Here is a 21751-nt window from a genome sequence, read left to right as displayed (position 1 = left end):
TGAGATTGCCACAAGAGTCTCACAGCAGTCTGCCAAGAGACTAATATTGTAGCCATAATACAATAATAACAGTAGGCCATACGATCCTTCTGTGAAGAAATGAGATGCTATTGTTCTTTGTGCCCATTGAAGTATCTCTGATAATTGTGCAACTCTAACGCTTAAAAGTGTTTCAGGTGATTCAGTTACAATCTGTTCAGCAGGGATTTTGGTGTGATTGAGATTCAAAAAACTTTAAGCGACAAATGTGACAGCTGCTTCTAGCATCCTCATTCTTAATTCATACAATAAACACAGACTTAGTTATGAAGTGAATATCTTCTATTTGTTCATGTTGCACAGCCCCTGGATGACAAGGGCATTTGTACACTTTTCCAGTAATTACTTTTGCCATTCACCAATTTGCATGCTGGCTTCCTTCATAGGAACAAATCGGAAAGAAGTTGGTATCTTGCCAAGGAATAATTAGAATAATAGCTAAACGATAAACATGTTCCCTAAAAATGCCAGAAAATATAGATTTTTTATCATAGCTTAGAATAGAGAACCTGTGGGCTGTTAAAATTAATCTCAGGTATTAGGAAGCTTGGACTAAAGGTTTTCTTTTTTACTAATATACTTCAATTGTGCTAGAAATGGCATTTTTAACAGAGGTTATTGTAAATTTCTCAAAACACAAACCAAAATTAAAGTATGTATCAAAAAGATTAATGCAGGCATTAAAACGGTGGGAAATACGTTCATAGAGGTGAGGATCCAAGGGAATGGCAAAGACTGGAAACACACAGACCATGAGGGAGCGTTGATGAAGACAGAGTAAAGTTTTAATGAAGCATCTTCGACTTGAGACATTGATTCTATTATTCCTCCCACCGATACTCCTGACCTGCCCTGTGTATTTCCTTGCATTTGACAAGGTCTTGCATGGGAGATTGGCCAGGAAGGTTCAGTCGTCCGGCATTCTGGATGAGGTAATAAACTGGATTAGACATTGGCTTTGTGGAAGAAGTTGGAGAGAGGTAGTAGATGGTTACCTCTCTGACTAGGGGCCTGTGACTGCAGGGATCGATCCTAGGCTCATCGTTCTTGGTCATCTATATCACTGATTTGGATGATAATGTGATTAACTGGATCAGCAAATTTGCAGATAACATCAAGATTTGGGACGTAGTAGACAGCGAAGAAGACTATCATGGCTTGCAGCAAAATCTGGACTGGTTGGCAAAACGGGCTGAAAAATAGCAGATGCAGAGAAGTACGAGGTGCTGCTCTTCAGTAGGACCTAACAGGTTAGATCTTAACAATAGGGCACTGAGGAGTGCTATAGAACAAAGGGATCTGGGAATACAGGTCCATAATTCATTGAAAGTGGTGTCACAGGTTAACAGGGTCATTAAAAAGCTTTTAGCACATTGGCCTTCATAACTCAAAGTATTGAGTACAGGAGATAGGATGTTATGTTGAAGTTATATAAAACATCAGTGAGGCCTACAGGAAAGATGTAAATAAATTTGAGAGATTACAGGGAAACTTTACAAGGATGTTGCTGGGACTGGTGGAACTGAGTACTCAAAAGATTGAATAGGTTAGGACTTCATTCCTTGGAACATTGAAGATTAAAGGGAGATTTGATGGAGGTATGCAAAATTATGAAGGGTATAGATAGGGTAAATGCAAACAGGCTTTTTCCATTAAGATTGGGTGGGGCTCCAACTAAAGGTCATGAATTAAGGGTGAAAGATGGAAAGTTTAGGGGAATATGAGGGGAAACTTCTTCACTTAGAGGTTTGTGAGAATGTAGGTCTGCACATACCGGCTGTGTGGTGAAAAAGGCACAACAGTGCCTCTTTCACCTCAGATGGCTGAAAAAGTTTGGTATGGGCCCCCAAATCCTAAGAACTTTCTACAGGGGCACAATTGAGAGCTTCCTAACTGGCTGCATCACTGCCTGGTATGGGAACTGTACTTCCCTCAATCACAGGACTCTGCAGAGAGTGGTGTGGACAGCCCAGCCCATCTGTAGATGTGAACTTCCCACTATTCAGGACATTTACAAAGACAGGTGTGTAAAAAGGGCCTGAAGGATCACTGGGGACCTGAGTCACCCCAAACATAAACTGTTCCGGCTGCTATCATCTGGGAAATGGTACCGCAGCATAAAAGCCAGGACCAGCGGGCTCTGGGACAGCTTCTTCCACCAGGCCATCAGACTGATTAATTCATGCTGACGCAACTGTATTTCTATGTTATATTGACTGTCCTGTTGTTCATACTATTTATTATAAATTACTATAAATTGTACATTGCACATTTAGACAGAGATATAACATAACAATCTTTACTCCTCATGTATATGAAGGATGTAAGAAATAAAGTCAATTCAATTCAATGCGCCCACAATGAGGTAGGTACCTGATTTCATTGAACAATTATAACCTGGTAGAGCAAATTGTCTATTTGCTCTGTGACATGTCTGATTTCTAAATTAAGTGAAAGAAACTCATGTGGGATGTATAATGTTTGATATGTTTCACCGAATTACTGCCCATATTATGAAGGTGGAAACATATTAGAATGAGTTTTAAGACACTGAACAAAATGACCTTTGTTTTGATATTTGTTTTATCACCAGAAGCTCAAATCAAGAATTTTTTCGATAGTTGGTCAAAGTCCTGTTGGTATTAAAATTCCAAAGCATATTCCAAATAGCATCTCTTGTATGTGTTTTTTTGTATTGGTTACTATTTTGTTGTGTTGACAACTACAAATCTAACATGTAACCACAGACAGCAGTGGAGTTGGTTATAACAATGATTTACTCCAATAGTCATCTAATTTCCAAAGCTGTACACAAGCTCCATTGTTTCTGACAAGCCAGATATTGTACAAATTATTCTAATGAAAAATAATTTCATCTTTGAATTGATGCAGAATGCAATCGTACAATTGCAGTTCACCAGACTGAACAAAGACACCAATTTGCTCTCACGCGCTCTTCAGTATAACTGAAGCTGGCATAAGCTGATCTAAAAATTAACAGGTAGCTCAATTACTTTACACTTATTTTGCGGCACATTTGCAAAGGAATAATTATCCTGTTTGTTCTTCCTTAAATTTATGATTAATTTATTTGAATCCAGAAAAAGTGATGCATCCAAAGAAAGGACACATATTCAAAGCTTTTATTATTTGGTCATTGAAAAATTCAGTCTATTACCCACCTTATTTTAGTCAGGTCTCATACTGATGATTGCAATCGAACTACATATATCTACATTGACTCCTTGCTTGGATTGCCAATATCAGGTCTGATTTTTATTTATTAAGGTAGAATATCCCACTCAGGATCAATAAAGCATTTATTATTATTATTATTATTATTATTATTATTATTATTAAACAGATAATGCTATTTTCAAATACATGTAATAATATTTTTTACTGTGTGACTTGCTTTAAAATATATTAGTGCTTATTCAGATATGTAATAAAACTAAGCAGCACATATGGTCAAATCCTTTGTAATTTATCATGTCAAATTTTTTTCTGATTTGCATCAGAGTAGTCAGTACTGACAAAGGTTAATTAGATTGTGTCCATGGCAGCAGAGGTTTACAGCAGACAATAATTCAATTCTGGTCTACAGATGACAAACAAATATCTTGAGCTTTGTTTCTGCGCTGGCTTGCTGCTTTGGAATTCATCTGGCAACCAGACTCTGAAAAAATAGCTCCAGTGAAAGACAGTCTTAAAGAGGAAGATGTGGTTTAAAGGAGACAGAGGACAGGAGAAAGTCAGTCATTCATGCTTGGTCATATTGCTGGAGGAGTCTCTGATGCATGAGCAGCAAACCCTCCCTTGTGGCCACATCTCCACTCTCCTGTTGAAGATATACTCTGCTTTCTAACTCACATGCAAACCTCAACCTTGGATCTCTGTTGTCTGTCCTTGATGACTGCACCTGTTTCTCCAGACGGTGATTGTCACCAAAGTTGTCTAGTTATCATTGAGTGCTGAATTTCTTGAAATATTCTTTGGTTTTGAGGATCTATTGCTGCTTTGCCCTCTTTCATGTGTTGATCATAGAGTATAGCCTTCAACAGATGACTTCTAAGTGTGTACATCTGATGTCCCCCTGGCAGTGAGCCAGCAAGAACCCAGTCAGGATAGCACATTCAAGGACTTCATTGCAATGCACACCAGTTGCTGGAGGAACTCAGCACGTCAGGCAGCAGCTATGGAGGAGAATAAATAGTCACTATTTTGGGCCGAGACCTTAGACACTGCCTGCCCTGCTGAGTTCCTCCAGAATTTTGTGCATTGCTCTGGATTTCCAGAATCTGCAGAATCTCAGAAAATGCTGGAGGAACTCAGTAGGCCAGGTAGCTTTCCAAAGCAACATACTTCCCACATTTTGTGTGTGTTGCGTTGGATTTCCTACATCTTGCAGATTTTCTCATGTTTGCAGACTCTCTTGTATTTAAGATTCAAGAACTATATTACTGGCAATACTTTGCTCCAATCTCATCAAGCTATTTAATCTTAATTTCTGTGTGGAGCTCATGAACCTACTACAATAAAGAAGAGTACAAAAGACTTAAATCCACTAGATGGACAAGTTTTTCTTCTAGTCCAGACTTTATTGTTGCAGGCATATGAAGAAAGTTAGCCATAGGTGACAGATCTTTGCAACATTCTTTTAAATTAGGTGGTAAGAGATGACATGTCAGAAGGGATTATATTGCCCAGAGCTTCATTACTCTTGTAGATTTTGGATGTCATTATCCCACAACTGTAACACAACAGCAGTTTCCGATACCAATTCTCATAAGGAATTTGGTACTTGTAACAGAGAAGTTATTCATTGTGATCTGCAAATCAGCTGGTCGGTGAGAGATTGAAAATTCACATGTACATCAAAGCATGTAGTGGAATGCGTTGTTCACCTAATGCCTGAGGACAGCCCGCCAGTGTCACCACACGTCCTGGCGTCAACACAGCATGCCCACAATGCTTGATAGAACAACAGATACAACCATTGTTTGGTAGAATCTCAAATGGAGACAAGAGGGCGTACAGGAACAAGATATACTAGCTAGTTGAGAGGTGTCACAGCAACAACCTTGCAGTCAGTGTCAGTAATTTGAAAAAGCTGATTGTGGACTTCAGGAAGGGTAAGGCAAGGAAACATGAACCAGTCCTCATAGAGGGATCAGAAGTGGAGAGAGTGACCAATTTCAAGTTCCTGGGTGTCCAGATCTCCGAGGATCTAACCTGCTCCCAGCATTTCAATGTAGCTATAAAGAAGACAAGAGAGTGGTTATATTTCATTAGGAGTCTGAAGAGATTTGGTTTGTCAACTAAAACTCTTGAAAACTTCTATAAATGTACTGCGGAGAGCATTTGACAGGCTGCATCACTGTCTGGTGGTGGGGGGGCGGGGGAGGGCTACTGCGTAAGACTGAAAGAAGCTACTAAAAGTTGTAAAATTAGTCAGCTCCATCTTGCCATCTTGGGTATTACCTTCCGTAGTTCCCAAGACATTTTCAAGGAGCGGTGCCTCAGAAAGGCGACATTCATTATTAACGACCCTCATCACCCAGGACATGCCCTCTTCTCATTGTTACTGTTAGAGAGGGGTAAAGAAGCCTGAACGATTCAGGAACAGCTTCTTCCCCTTTGCCATACAATTGCTAAGTAGACATTGAACCCATGAACACTATCTCACTTTTTATAAAATATATTACTTATATTTTTGTACTATTTTAATCTATTCAATATACATATATATTTACTGTAATTGCTTTACCTGTTTATTTTTTTCTATATTATCATGTATTGCATTGAACTGCTGCTGCTAAGTTAACAAATTTCACAACACATGCCGGTGATAGTAAACCTGATTCTGATTCTTACAACAAGCAACAAAACAAACATTTCTCCTTCCCACCAGAGATCTCGTCCAGAGATGGTGAAGCTACTTTTGTCACCTCTGTGCTTTACAGGAGGTCCTCATATCTTTGACTTAACTGGTATATTTCACTTACTTCTCAACATTTGAATGAGAATTGTGTGGATGTTGTACGTGTGCTTGCTCCCCCGTATCTTGAGAAACTCCAGTGATATCTGATCATTGATCTGAATTCTAAAATAATAATGGCTGTTCTCTTCCATAAAATATAAAATATTAGATACTAGAAATCAGAAATATTATCAGAGTGCAGAAAGTACCCAAAGTACAAGCTGTTTCTGGGACGAGAGAGTTTGAGTCCCTCTGGTCGAGGGAAGTGCCTGGTGTGAAAAGTGCTAGTCTTTGGCTCGAGAGTCTTCGGCGAGGAGGCTGAGGGAGGAGACCACGCCAGGCACAATTGGAGAGGGTGAAGACATGACCGCTAAGCTGATTCAGTGTGCTACATGCATGATGTGGGAGGTCAGGGACACTGACGGTGCCCCCGGCTGCTACAGCTGTGGAAAGTGTGTCCAGATTCAGCTTCTGAAGGAGCATGTTGCAGCACTGAAGAAAGAACTGGATGACCTCAGGTTTATCTGCGAAAATGAGGGTTTTCTGGACAGGACCTACAGTGAGGTCATTACACCGAGGATACCGGAAGAGAGAAAGGGGGCGACGATGAGGAAGGAAAGGATGCTTGAAGTACAGGAGACTCCAGGGGATGTACCTCTCGTAAACAGGTTCACCCTCTTGGAAGCTATCAGGACAGAAGACACAGCCAGTCTGAGAGGCGGACAGGTCTGCGAGCTGAAAATTGGTGCAGAAGCAGAGCCGAGGAGTCAGACATCAGGAAGAGCCGTGGTAGTAGGGGACTCCATAGTAAGAGGTACGGAAAGGGGTTTCTGCGGCAACAGGCGAGATTTAAGGATGGTGTGTTGCCTCCCTGGTGCTAAGATCCAGGACATCACGGACCGATTGCAGGGAATCCTCAAGGGTGAAGGTGAACAGCCGGAAGTGGTAGTGCATGTCGGCACAAATAACATCGGGAAGAAGAGGAAGGACATTCTGCAGCGGGACTTCAGAGAACTCGGAAGAAGGCTGAAAAGCAGGACTTCCAGGGTGGTTATCTCTGGTTTGCTTCCAGTTCCTCGTGCTGGAGAAGGCAGGAACAGGGAGATAATGGATCTGAGGAACTGGTGCAGGAAGCAAGGATTTACATTCTTGGACCACTGGGATCTGTTTTGTGGTAGGGATGAATTGTACAAAAGGGACGGGTTGCACCTTAATAGGTGGGGGACCAGCATTCTGGCAGACAGGTTTGCCACTGCAACATGGATGTGTTTAAACTAAGTAGTGGGGGGGGGGGGGGGGAGGGGATGAACTGGAAATATAAGGATGGAGTTAAAGGGAGAGTGAAAATAAGAAAAGTTAAAAAGGACAACAGAATCAATGGAGTAGAAAGCTCAAGAAGAGATCATACAGTACGGCCAAGTGAAATAGGAATTGATATGAAAGGAGAGGGGAGTAGCAAATTAAAAGTATTATATATGAATGCATGAAGTATAAGGAATAAAGTAGATGAGCTTGAGGCTCAGTTGGAAATTGGCAAGTACGATGTTGTGGGAATAACAGAGACATGGCTTCAAGTGGACAGGGCCTGGGAAATGAATATTCAAGGATATACATCTTATCGAAAGGATAGACTGACTGGCAGAGGGGGTGGGGTGGCTCTGTTGGTGAGGAATGATATTCAGTCCCTTGCAAGGGGGGGACATAGAAACAGGGGATGTAGAATCAGTATGGATAGAACTGAGAAATTCTAAGGGTAGAAAGACCCTAATGGGAGTTATCTACAGGCCCCCAAACAGCAGTCTGGATGTAGGGTGTAAGTTGAATGAAGAGTTAAAATTGGCATGTCACAAACGTAATGATACAGTTGTCATGGGGGATTTCAACATGCAGGTAGACTGGGAGAATCAGAATGGTACTGGACCCCAAGAAAGGGAGTTTGTGGAGTGCCTCCGAGATGGATTCTTAGAACAGCTTGCACTGGAGCCTACCAGGGAGAAGGCAATTCTAGATTTAGTGTTGTGCAATGAACCGGATTTGATCAGGGACCTCGAGGTAAAGGAGCCATTAGGAGGTAGTGACCATAATATGATATGTTTTAACCTACAATTTGAGAAGGAGAAGGGAAAATCGGATGTGTCAGTATTACAGTTGAACAAAGGGAACTATGGAGCTATGAGGGAGGAGCTGGCCAAAGTTCAATGGAACAATACCCTAGCAGGGAAGACAGTGGAACAACAATGGCAGGTATTTCTGGGAATAATGCAGAAGGTGCAGGATCGGTTCATTCCAAAGAGGAAGAAAGATCTTAAGGGGAGTAAGGGGCGGCCATGGCTGACGAGGGAAGTAAAGAGCAGTATAAAAATAAAAGAGAAGAAGTATAACATAGCAAAGATGAGCGGGAAACCGGAGGATTGGGAAGCTTTTAAAGAGCAACAGAAGATAACAAAAAAGGCAATACGCCAAGAAAAAATGAGGTACGAAGATAAACTAGCCAAGAATATAAAAGAGGATAGTAAAAGCTTCTTTAGGTATGTGAATAGCAAAAAAAATAGTTAAGACCAAAATTGGGCCATTGAGGACAGAAACGGGTGAATTTATTATGGGGAACAAGGAAATGGCAGATGAGTTGAACAGGTACTTTGGATCTGTCTTCACTAGGGAAGACACAAACAATCTCCCAGATGTAATAGTGGCCAAAGGAACTAGGGTAAAGGATGAACTGAAGGAAATTCATATTAGGCAAGAAACGGTGTTGGATAGACTGTTGATAAGTCCCCGTGACCTGATGGTCTGCATCCCAGGGTACTTAAAGAGGTGGCTCTAGAAATCGTGGACGCATTGGTAATCATTTTCCAATGTTCTATAGATTCAGCATTGATTGGAGGCTGGCTAATGTTGTCCCACTTTTCAAGAAAGGAGGGAGAGAGAAAACAGGGAATTATAGACCAGTTAGCCTGACGTCAGTGGTGGGAAAGATGCTGGAGTCAATTATAAAAGAGGAAATTACGACACATTTGGATAGCAGTAGAAGGATCAGTCCGAGTCAGCATGGATTTATGAAGGGAAAATCATGCTTGACTAATCTTCTGGAGTTTTATGAGGATGTAACTATGAAAATGGACAAGGGAGAGCCAGTGGATGTAGTGTACCTGGACTTCCAGAAAGCTTTTGATAAAGTCCCACATAGGAGATTAGTGGGCAAAATTAGGGCACATGGTTTTGGGGGCAGAGTACTGACATGGATTGAAAATTGGCTGGCTGACAGGAAACAAAGAGTAGCGATTAACGGGCCCCTTTCGGAATGGCAGGCTGTGACCAATGGGGTACCGCAAGGTTTGGTGCTGGGACTGCAGCTGTTTTCAATATACATTAATGATTTAGATGAAGAGATTAAAAGTAACATTAGCAAATTTGCCGATGACACAAAGCTGGGTGGCAGTGTGAAATGTCAGGAGGATGTTATGAGAATGCAGGGTGACTTGGACAGGTTGGGTGAGTGGGGAAATGTATGGCAGATGCAGTTTAATGTGTATCTAATACACAGTGTCACTGATAATTAAACTTGATTTGATTTGATACTCTGGTTAGATTCCATACAATTCTGTGTAACTTTACAAGCTATTGTATTATATATTTCAATGTTTATTCTCTTAGTACATAAGCGCCTATCCAAAAAAGTAAGCACCTATATATTTACTGGCAGTATATTAAAGACACAGTGTAATAATGTTTTGTCTTTGTGACAGTTAGAGGACGATATCGTAGCAACACCCAACTATTTTCAAACAATTCTGAATTTTGCTCATCATCAGCCTTCTGATGAATGGATGATCTTGGAGTTTTCCCAGCTTGGATTTATTGGTAAGCATGTTTATAATTAACTCTTTTATTTTGCAGAATAAGTTTTCAGTAAGGATAAATTGACAAGATGCACTTGGCCCCAAATAACTGTATACTAAAGAGCTGACTGTAACATCAATTCTGATTTCCAGTCTGTGGCAACCTACAGCCCTCCCCCTGCTTAGCTACTAACATTATACTGCTGCCTTAAAAAGATTGATGAATTGCATTCTCCTCCCTTTGCGGAATAGAGTTCCAAAGACTCATGACTCACGGCCTCCTTATAGATTCCCCTACAATAGGGGTTAAAAGCAATACTGGCAAAAACTGACAAGTGGTTCGTGCAAAGTTGGGAACATTTTGGGAAATTCTCGTGGCAGCCCTTACTAATTGCAGTAAGGAATACTTTTCCCCTCTCATTCAGCCTTTATCTATCCTGTTCTAAAAGCCTGTTAGATACCCTCCCATAGAGTAAAACTGATCACATCATTTACAGGGAAATATGGGCAGTCACTTACTGTAACATAATGTTACTCCGTTAAGTGGAAAGCTGAGGCGCTTAACTGGAGTTGAGAATGGTCTGGATGCATTGTTACAGGAACAGCAGAGTATCAGACACAACTTTTGAAATTCAGTACTACTGAGAAGCCTTACAATGAGCATTTCAGCATTTGACTGAGAACCTTTAATTTTTCAGCATGTTCTGTCTTTCTTCAAAACAACAGAAGCACGCCTTTTGGTTAAGGAACTATTTGAACTTGGAGTTTAAGATATTAATCCTGATACTATGTAAATATTCCTGCATGATCCAGCCTTCCCAACTTTTTGTCTTGCACTATTTTGCCATTAAATTACACCTTTTTTTTATCATTTCCCTTTATTCTTTTCTCACTTATATCTTCCTTGTCATCTTCAAAAATATTTTACTTTAATTTTTTCCCTATAAAAGATGTGATGGAAGGTTATTGACTTGAAACAATTAATGTTATGTAATCATGTTAATAATCTTATGCCTGTTACTAAGGTCATTTGTAACTCTTTGGCTGCCTCCAACATTGGGGCTAATGAAGCCAGTACAAAGACTGAGACTGGCGGAGAGGATCATAGGGGTCTCCCTACCATCCATCAAGGACATTTATCAGGAGCACTGTATTATTAAGGATCCCACCCATCCATCCAGCATCCTCTTTGGCTTTCTACCATCAGGCAGGAGAATTCATAAAAACAAAAACGATCAGGATGGGAAACTGTTACTTCCCTCAGGTTGGGCTTCAGAACTCCCTGTCACATTGCATTCAAAGTATCTCTGGGTAATCTATTCTGAACCTGACAATATTTAATGTATGCACTTGGTTAATTTATGTGTAATCCACCTGTAGATTTTATCCTTACTTTCCTAAATTACTGTATGTTATATATGTGTTATGTGTACGCCCTAGTTCAGAGAAACATCTCCTTTAACTGTATACATATACATAGTTACAGTAGACTTGACTTGATGACTTGCTGGAAATTCACAGCAAGTCAGGCAGCATCTGTGAAGAAAGAAAAAGAACAAAGGAGAGACTATCTAAAATATTTCCTAGTGTAGATAATTATTGTAATACATGTAAAACTGAAGTAGCTACTTTGTCACATATGTTCTGGTCATGTTCTTCATTAAAACTGTTTTGGAAATCTTTATTTTCTACAATCTCTAAAGCTTTGAAAATTAATTTACAACCTAATAGATTAACTGTTCTATTTGGAATAGTTCTGCAGCATATTCAGGGTATTTCATCTTCAGATCAACATGTAATTGCATTTGTTACATTGTTGGCAAGAAGGGCTATTTTATTAAAATGGAAAGATATCTCTTCCCCTACGTTAATTGAATGGTTTTCTCAAGTAATGTTGTGTCTCAGCTTGGAAAAAATTAGTAGAACTTTTGAACCTCGATTTGATTTTGAGAGAAGATGGGGTTCTTTTGCCAAATATTACCATTTAATTTGAATTATTCTATACGGTTTCCTTCCAATTTTATTATCTTTTTTTAAAAAAATGTGAACTGGCGGTTGATGATTTTTTTCCCTATATATCTAGATGATGGTTAAACGTATTGCTTCCAGGGGTAGATTCCTAATGGGTTTTTTTTGTAGTTAATGGGGTTTTTTTTCTCAGTTAGATGGGGTTCTTTTTTTCCCTTTTTTCATTTTTATATATTATGATTAGTTTTTTTTCTTCAGCTCTTTTAATTGTATACATATTAATTCATTGAAATTTTGTATTATTCTATAGTTGTAGAAGATTATGTATTAATAAAAAGATTTTAAAAATGAAAATGAAAGAAAAAGTCAATCAGAAGACAAAGGAGGAAAGGTAAATCCTAGCCAGTGATTGCTGAATTCTCAATCCCACCTCTTTCGATGACAAGCAAAGCATTACCATCAAGCAGAGAATGCTGGGAAAACCCAGCAAGGTGATCTGTAGAGGAAGAAATAATTATAGTTTCAGTACAGTAACATTATATCAGATCTTTAATGGGAAAAAAGTCAAAAGTAAAATATTTTTGAAGTAGAGTATTTTTGAAGGGAGAAAGGGGAAGGCTGAAGAAAGGAATAATTTAATGCCAAAATAAACAAGGCAAAAGTTGGGAAGACAAGGGAAATGGATCAAAAGGCTGGATCATGCAGAAATGTAGACAGAAATAGCAGGATTATTATCTTAACTCCATGTTGAATTATGTCCTTAATCAAGGTTCTGTTGTTAAAGCCTATTTTGAAATAGAAGGGTAGAATTGCTGAAAAATTGAAAAATTCTGTTTTTAGAGGGGCCTAGATGTTCTTCATGAATCATAGAAAGTCAAAATGCAGTTTCAGCACGTATGAACATTGGCCTATGTTGCTATAAACCATAAATAACAGAATAGAGATTCCTGGCTGCAATTACACAGGGCCTGACTATTGTATACACCTCTTATCTCCTTGCCAAAGGAAAGATGAACAAGTTCAGATCGACCTCTGAGACAACAGTTTGTCTTATGAGGAGAGGTTAAGCATATGAAGGGCTTGAATGGGCAGAACAGTTTCAAAGGTAAAGGATTGGCCACTCAGGACAAAATTGGGAAGAATTTCTTTTTTTCGCTGGAACTAGTTAGCCTATGGAATTCACCAGCCAAAGGGCCTTCAGAATCTCAGTCACTAAATGTATGGAAGATAGAGATTTTACATATTAGTGAATCGAGGGATGTGGGATTAGTGCAGAAAAGTGGCTTCTATTTCTTAGATTCTAATGGTTCACTCAGTGGTGTGGAAGGCAGAGGAAAACTGTGAAAGAAAATGAATGTGATAGCGAACCATAGCCTAGGAGATTGCATATGGATTGGAAGTGTCTTGGGAAACTGGCATCCAATCTCTCTGACATTAAGAGGCTAAATTGTGAGCTACAAATCCTATTTAATGGCAAATTGAAAGTAGCACACAAATACTTGGAAGTGGGAAGAAGATGGGAAGCTGTGGAAAGGAGACTTGTGATTGATGGAGTGGACCATAGTGTTCTGCTAGAACAATCCTTTAAAAAACCTGTTAATGGGATAGAGGAGAAGTGGTGGACAAGATCATCTCACTTCTAAGGTTCAAAGTATACAACTCTGAAATTCCTCTTCTCTGGGTAGCCATGAAACCAAGAAAGATAAGAAAGGCAGGACGGTCATTAACCGCACCCCAAGTCCCCCTCCTTGCACAAAAACAGAACAAGTACATCAACCCCCAATCCCTCCTCCTGCATAAAAAGTGATCAAAATGGAACTGACACATCGACCCCCAAGTACCCCTCCACACACAAGGAAAACAAGAACGATGGGACGAAAAACACAGAATATAAAAAAGTTATAAGACTGGAATCAAGTCTCTAGTCCAAGTCCTTATTCAAAACACAGAAATCCTGGGTAACATTCTCTGGGCACAGTGGCAGGCTGTCCCCTCTCTGGTAGCATAGCAGAGCGATTGTCAGTGATTAAAAGGCAGGCAGTTGGCACTTGCCTTCCGCATTCACCTCGATGTTTCTATCTCCCTCATCGCTTTAGTCAGCGAACAATAGAAGCTTTAATTGGTGGAATGGAGTCGAACATCAGCTCATACCCCATCCCACAGCTTGCCCACCATGAGGGTCGCCCATGCTGCCTCTGCCTCCTGGAATCTTTTTGGAGACTGCTGAGTGCAGGAACACCCAAACGATCTCCAAACAGCAAATCACAGCTCCAACAGTTCCAGAGTCACATTCAAAATGAAAAACAAATTTAAAAGACATAAAGGAAGTGAAATACATGGTTTCGTGATCTATCCAGAAGATGTCAACCGAAGGAGCGTTGTATGCAGGTGCCATCTTGACTTGCCCTTTCACGGAATTTCTTCACCTAATAAAAAGGTCAAAGTGCTGACAGTAGAATTCCTGGGTTCATGCCCATGATTTTCCCACTATGTACTCCCATTAGGAATGATCCCATGCCTGGACCATGCATTCAACAACAGTTCAACATTATTTAACACAAACTATCGCTCAACGTCTACTCAGTTCATCTAGTTAATACTATAAAAATTCAATTAAGTTCAAAGTACATACATGTCACCATACACGACCCAGAGATTCACTTTCTTATGGGCATATTCAATAAATCCATAATAGAATAATAATCATAAAAGAATCAATGAAGGACCTCACCAACATGGGCATGCAAAAGACACAAACTATGCAAATAGAAAAAGAAAGAAAGAATTGCTTTTTAAGCAGTCCCTTGGGATTGAAGATGACTTGCTTCCTCACTAGACTGTGTGTGATATCTTTTAACGGAGACAAAATAGATTGAACTTCTGGTCCAATAACAAGGAGGTCCAAGATAACTGGGGACAGAATTCTACCATACAAAATGCCAAGGTGCACTCTAACCACATGCAAATAATGCCTGCCAACCCCTCCCCACCCACACACACAATGGGGAAAATCAGACATATTCTTGCCAATAGCCTCTACCTCATCCTCACAGCCCTAACCCTCCTTCCTTCAGTTTCCTCCTATTCCTCTGTTGGACATCTTCATCCCTCTAGTCCCTTCCTCTAAACAACTTCTCTCCTTCACTCAAGCATTTTACTGATCCATTCCCCCACAGCATCAATTCACTTGTACTCCTTTCAATATTTTGCGTCTTTTTTTTGTCTGTGTTCTTGTATATTGTTATAACAAGCTTGAGGAGCACTGTTTCATTTTCTGAATGGTACATTGCAACTTTATGGGCTCAGTATTGAATTCCACAACTTTAGATAACTCACTTTCCCTGTCTATTTCATGACTAATCACTTCTGCTGTAAATCTCCTGTCTGTATTGGTATTGATATTTGCCATTTCTTTTTTCTACCCAATAGCACAGGTTGACTTGCTGGGATGTCACACAGCCTACATTTTGAAGCATTGGCTTGCTTTTGCTTGCATTGTGACTCTCTAACTGCTTTTATTTCATAGCTTTTGTTCATTTTCTCTCTCTCTCTCTAATTGTTACCATTAACCCATTGAGCACATGACTTCAGCAACTTATCCCCATAGCAATCTTGCCTTCAGTCTTTCTCTTGTTACGTACCCCGTAACTGGGTCACTTACCAGCAAAGATAGAGAGGTCCGTTGAAGTCTGATGGTACTATTTTTAAAAGTCTTTATTTATAAAGGGGCACAAAAATAAGGTTACTACAAACATTCAGATAATATACGTCGTCAATACTCAATCTAAAAGCGCGGGTATAGTAATAATCATCAATAAGAAATAGCTCTATCGTTTGTCTAGGGGGTAATATATTGTCCGTTGGAAATATAAAAGTCACTCAGTTCCTGCAGGCTTCTGGTTTTGGGGACCGCTGGGTTTTCACTTGTTGGAGAGAGAGAGATTTGTGAGAAAAGAAACTTGCCCGGGTCTTTTGATGAGGCCAATCCGTTGAGTCCGGGGAGTTGGTTCCCCGTTGTTAGTTCAAGAAAATCGTTTCTGTGGTACCCGCCACCGGCTCCCAGGCAAGGGAACCGAACGCACGTGGCTTCCTTAAGATGGCTGCCCGCTATTACGGGATCGCTAGCGTGTCTTCTGGTGCGTCTGAGGGGCTGTCTCTACAGCCCCTCTTTTATCTTGACTCGCAGGGTAGTAGATGTCAATCAGGTTGGTGGATGATGCAATCTCTCAAACAGCCCACTTTGCCCGAGGCTTGCACGTATCCTAGTCCCCAATCCACAAATGTGTCTCCAAGAGACAATGGCCAATGTCGTGTTATTTTGCATCGCCGGGGAACGAGGCACCCGGCACGTCTCTCTCCCATTTCCTGGGTCCACTGACCCACCCCCCCCCCCCCCCGCCCACCCCAGTGCTCTTGCGATTCTCGCAAAGGAGGGGGCTGCAGGCATAACACCTGCGATTCTCACAAAGGAGGGGGCTGCGGTCATAACACTCTCTACAACTAATTTGTTTTCCTCCCCCTGAACTGACAAAACGTGTTTGACCTGTGAGATATTGACTCAGTTTATTTTTTCATAGATGTTGCCTAATCTGCAATGTTTCCAACATTTCTAGTTTTGGATTTCCAGCATCTGCATACAGCAATGTATATGAAGACATGGAAGTGTTGATTAGCCTTTTTAAAAAGTATATATACTTTTGGAAATTATCTCTGAAAATGGTTTGAACGTTAACAGGAAAAGTAGTTTGTCCGGCACTTTGGAATGGGAATTTATTTCAAGGCTACAGAACTTGTTTGGTCTCCAGTGGCTTTTTGGTGGAAGGACTTGAAGTAGCAGCGAGTTGGAGGCATTCATGAAGTTATTGTTGCCAGGAATAATAGGGAGCAGCTGATCTTGTCTAGAATACTTCATTTTCCCAGTTAGGGAAGAGAGGAGGTGAATTTGAAAGGCACAAAAGAGTTTTTTGGGAGTTATAACGGAAAGAACAGAGGGAAAGATGCAAATCTATGTTTTATGCAAAGGTGTTTGCCTTCTCATGAACTAAATATGTCAGTCAGAATTAATGCTAATTGGCCTATCAAATTACACAGTGCTTTGATTGAAGTTAGAATCTCTCACATAAGATCTCACACAGTTATTGATTTCTTTTGCTTTGTTGGGTATTTGAATTTGGTTGGCAGAGTTAAAAAACATAGTTTGATGTAAATCTCTGATTGTTTAAAAGCTACCATTGTATTTTTCAGTAGATGTAAGGTGAAAGAAAAATCCCCTTATGAAACTTTTATTGCATTATAGTGACAGTTTAGTAATAGGACTCTTATCAACGCTGTGTGTTGAATAATTTTGTTTTTTCTATTTGCCATTGTCTTGAAAGAAAATGGTAACTGTTAAAAATATTGGAAAGCCTAGCATTATTTTGCAGGCTCTCGATATATAGTACAAAAAGATTCTATTGTGTTTCAAAACTTGGATTAGAATTTGGTTTGCAAAATATCTATCAGGTTTCATACATTTGTCTAGCCTCAATAGAATTGCAGTCTTTAAAGAGCTCCTCATTGATATCAATCTAAAGAAATGAATGCTGATATCTGAGCTATGTTGCCTAAGCTTCTTTATAATGAGATATTTCAAACTGTTCTTGTTAACAAGATACTGATTTGAGGTTCTGGTGATATTTGTAACTCCTTTGTATTTGAATATCAAGTCAGTTTTTTAGTTAGTCTGGAAGTTTATAAATTCATCACTGCCAGTAGTATGAATATAAACAAATGAAGGGGATTACAACTTTTAAATGTAATATTTTTGTAAAAACAAGTGTGGTTATTAATCAATTATTTAAACATATGGTTGACATTTTCTATATGAGATACTCACTGTTCTTTATATTTGATAATGCATCTACATTCTCATTATTCCACCTGCCATTAGATATCAGTTCACCAAAGTTTTAATTGACCATCTGTTGTAATTCAGAGATTTGTACTGCAGGATCAATTTACAATTATCGGTTTCACAATTCCCAATATACTTCGTCTAGTTTAGAAGTGTTCTAATTCATAATACAATCAAAGCAGTGAGCTTTTAGAAGCCAAGTTTGCAAACAAAAGAAATGCTTCCTAAATCTACTCCTCAGCTTTTTTTTCCAGTCCTGCCAAAGGATTTTGGCCTGAAACGTCGACTGTGCTTTGTTTCATAGATGCTGCCTGGCCTGCTGAGTTCCTCCAGCATTTTGTGTGTGTTGCTTGGATTTCCAGCATCTGCCGATTCTCTGTTTGTGTACTGTTTCCTATGTTACCTTAAAATGAGTCTGCTTTATAGTTATAAAATTACTTAAATTTTAGTCATGATTAAGATTATACCTCAACTATTAAGGGCAAAACCTCCCCATAATAACTGGAGAGCCAAATTAAAGCATTCTTCCTTTTGCTTTTTTTTTGATGTAGGAAAATTGTTCAAGTCTCCTGACCTGCCCTTAATCACAGAGTTCATTATCATGTTCTACAAGGACAAGCCTATAGACTGGTTACTTGACCATATATTGTGGGTGAAAGCTTGCAATCCTGAGAAAGATGAAGTAAGTCTATTTATCTTTTACAGTTAGTAGTAGTCACAAAAACAATGAAATAACTCTACCACTGTTTCTATTTAATTTAATCTAATTTTAAATATTAGAAATGAAGGGAATCCTGGTTGGTTTTTGAAGAGTTTGAGATTAATGAAGGTAACTAATTATTACATTGTTATAATTAATCTACAACCAGTTGAAGAAAGCTGAATTATTTGGATAAGAAATTGATTTAAGTATAGAAGCAATATGTCTGAACTCTTGAATAATGTTCATTTCTAGTGCTGGCGCACGTTAGAAGAATGATCAATTCTGCCTTCTGGTATGCTGCTCATTTACAGTAGTTATCTTGTCTTTAGTTGGTTAGAACTTGTATATAATTTCTTTTCCACCTTGCCTTTTACCCATCCTTTATGAGGTGGTAATTTCTACCTCAGTATTTGTTCCAGGGATTCCCATACCACGATGAGATATGTAGAGCCACTATTCAAATTTGAGTAGATTATTCAACCATGGAGGGCAATACAGTCAAGCCCAATCCCACCTTTTCCAAAAGGGTGAAATACCATGTTAACTTCCCACAAAGTGAAGATCTGTAGCAGGAGCACAAGTTCATAAAATATTCCTATAATTTCTGTTACAGCCAGACACACAATAAAACCCAGAAAAATCTTTCCAGAAGATTTTGCACCAAATGCAAAAAAAATTCCAAAATTCTCACCACCATATATTTAATACAATTTCATGATTTCAGCTCTTTAAGCTCATCAGAAATTCACTAATGTTTCATCATGTAGGGAGTAATTTATATAATTCCAAGTAAGAGTAACATTCTCGTCCACATGCAGTGACTAAAGGGAGGAAGAAATAGCGCAACCCTGGTCAAAACTTTATCAAATCTGTTGCGGAAAATTAGAACAAGCCAAAAGGACATATTTTTCAATTGTCCCTAATAAATGTAGATGTGCCCAGTTAATGCAATCATGAAAATAGCTTTTTATTACTTATACCTTATCTATTAACTAGTTGTATTATGATTGAACAAGATTTCAAAAATACACTAGAGCTCCCATTAAAAAAAGTCTGTTTCCTTTACAAAATTAGACTATAGCTTAAAACCTGGATGCCTCATTGTTGACAATATGTGCATCCAAACATCTTGGTCTAGTCATTCCTCTGTGTATGAAGTACACAGTGTCCACATAAAATACACACAATTAGTTTTTGATAATATTACTTTGCTTTTCACATAAGAACATTGGGCAGTTCGATAAAATTTCTATTTTCTCAGAAATTCAAAGGTGTGATATGTGAAACAATTCTATATTTCTAAGCAGAAGGCAAAATGCATGGTTAGGGGGACATTAGTGTAACAATAAATTCCAAATACTTTATTCTGTACTTTCTACAAACTCAGCTACAGTGTTTAAATACAATTGCATTGTATATTTTACTCTTTTCCAAAAAGGGGGATTCTGGCTGGGCAGATTGCAGGGAAGGGCAGGTGATTTATTCTGCTTGGTTCCTAGTCAGAACATAAGTATATACTGTACATGTCTTAATTTTCCTTCAAGAGCTTTACAGCTTATATTGACAGACCGTTAAAAACGTAATCATGGCCAAAACCAGAATTAGAATCAGGTTTATAATCACTGGCATGTGACGTGAAATTTGTTAACTTAGCAGTAGCAGTTTAATGTAATACATAATCTAGCAGAGAGAAAAAATAAATAAACTAAAACATAATTAGAATAAATAAACAAGTAAATCAATTATGTATATTGAATAGATTTTTTTAAAACGTGCAAAAACAGAAACACTGTATATTAATAAAGTGAGGTAGTGTCCAAAGCTTCAATGTCCATTTAGGAATCGGATGGCAGAGGGGAACAAACTGTTCCTGAATCGCTGAGTGTGTGCCTTAAGGCTTCTGTACCTCCTACCTGATGGTAACAGTAAAAAAAGGGCATGCCCAGGGTGCTGGAGGTCCTTAATAATGGACACCCAGGAACTTGAAGCTGCTCACCTCTCCATTTCTGATCCCTCTATGAGGATTGGTACGTGTTTCTTCGTCTTACCCTTCCTGAAGTCCACAATCAGCTCTTTCGTCTTACTGATGTTGAGTGCCAGGTTGTTGATGCAGCACCATTTCATTAGTTGATATATCTCACTCCTGTACGGCCTCTCATCACCACCTGAGATTCTACCAACAATGGTTATATCGTCAGCAAATTTATAGATGGTATTTGAGCTATGCCTAGCCACAAAGGCTTGTGTATATAGAGAGTAGTGCAGTGGGCTAAGCACACACCCCGCGGTGCGCCAGTGTTGATTGTCAGCGAGGAGGATATGCTATCACCGATCCACACAGACTGTGGTCTTCCAGTTGGGAAGTCGAGGATCCAGTTGCAGAGGGAGGTACAGAGGCCCAGGTTCTGCAACTTCTCAATCAGGATTGTGGGAATGATGGTATTAAATGCTGAGCTATAGTTGATGAACAGCATCCTGACGTAGGTGTTTGTGTTGTCCAGTTGGTCTAAAACCGTGTGAAGAGCCATTGAGATTGCGTCTGCTGTTGACCTATTGTGACGATAGGCAAATTGCAATGTGTTCAGATCCTTGCTGAGGCAGGAGTTCAGTCCAGTCATAACCAGCCTCTCAAACCATTTCATCACTGTCGATGTGAGTGCTACCGGGTGATAGTCATTAAGGCAGCCCACATTATTCTTCTTAGGCACTGGTATAATTGTTGCCTTTTTGAAGTGTTACGAACCCCGTAACTGGGTCACTTACCAGCAAAGATAGAGAGGTCCGTTGAAGTCTGATGGTACTATTTTTAAAAGTCTTTATTTATAAAGGGGCACAAAAGTAAGGTTAATACAAACATTCAGATAATATACGTCGTCAATACTCAATCTAAAGCGCAGGTATAGTAATAATCATCAATAAGAAACGGCTCTATCATTTGTCTAGGGGGTAATATATTGTCCTTTGGAAATATGAAAGTCACTCAGTTCCTGCAAGCTTCTGGGCTTTTGGGGACCGCTGGGTTTTCACCTGTTGGAGAGAGAGAGATTTGTGAGAAAAGAAACTTGCCCGGGTCTTTTGATGATGCCGATCCATTGAGTTGGGGGGAGTTGATTCCCCGTTGTTAGTTCAAGAAAATCGTTTCGGTGATATCAGCCACTGGCTCCCAGGCCACGGGAACCAAATGCACGTGGCTTTTTCAAATGGCTGCCCGCTATTACGGGATCGCTAGCGTCTCTTCTGGTGCGTCTGAGGGGCCATCTCTACAGCCCCTCTTTTTATCTGGACTCACGGGATCTCAGATGTCAATCAGGTTGAGATGGTGCAAT

The 21751-nt window shown here is 39.5% G+C and overlaps 1 protein-coding gene across 4 annotated transcripts in view; it reads left to right on the top strand.

Annotated features, from left to right (window-relative positions):
* Window positions 1–21751, top strand: part of LOC140726403 (alpha-1,3-mannosyl-glycoprotein 4-beta-N-acetylglucosaminyltransferase B-like) — a 203860-nt gene that overhangs the window by 138294 nt on the left and 43815 nt on the right. For all 4 annotated transcript variants that reach the window (XM_073042738.1, XM_073042737.1, XM_073042739.1 and 1 more), the window contains exons 8-9: window positions 9769–9883; window positions 18274–18404. In XM_073042738.1, coding sequence (XP_072898839.1) covers window positions 9769–9883; window positions 18274–18404 — 246 coding nt within the window. The remainder of the gene's footprint in view (window positions 1–9768; window positions 9884–18273; window positions 18405–21751) is intronic.

The sequence above is a fragment of the Hemitrygon akajei genome, chromosome 4 (genome assembly GCF_048418815.1).
Source record: "Hemitrygon akajei chromosome 4, sHemAka1.3, whole genome shotgun sequence".
NCBI classification, from domain to species: domain Eukaryota; kingdom Metazoa; phylum Chordata; class Chondrichthyes; order Myliobatiformes; family Dasyatidae; genus Hemitrygon; species Hemitrygon akajei.
Note: the sequence above shows the minus strand (reverse complement) of the source record. Positions and strands in the feature narration are given on the sequence as shown.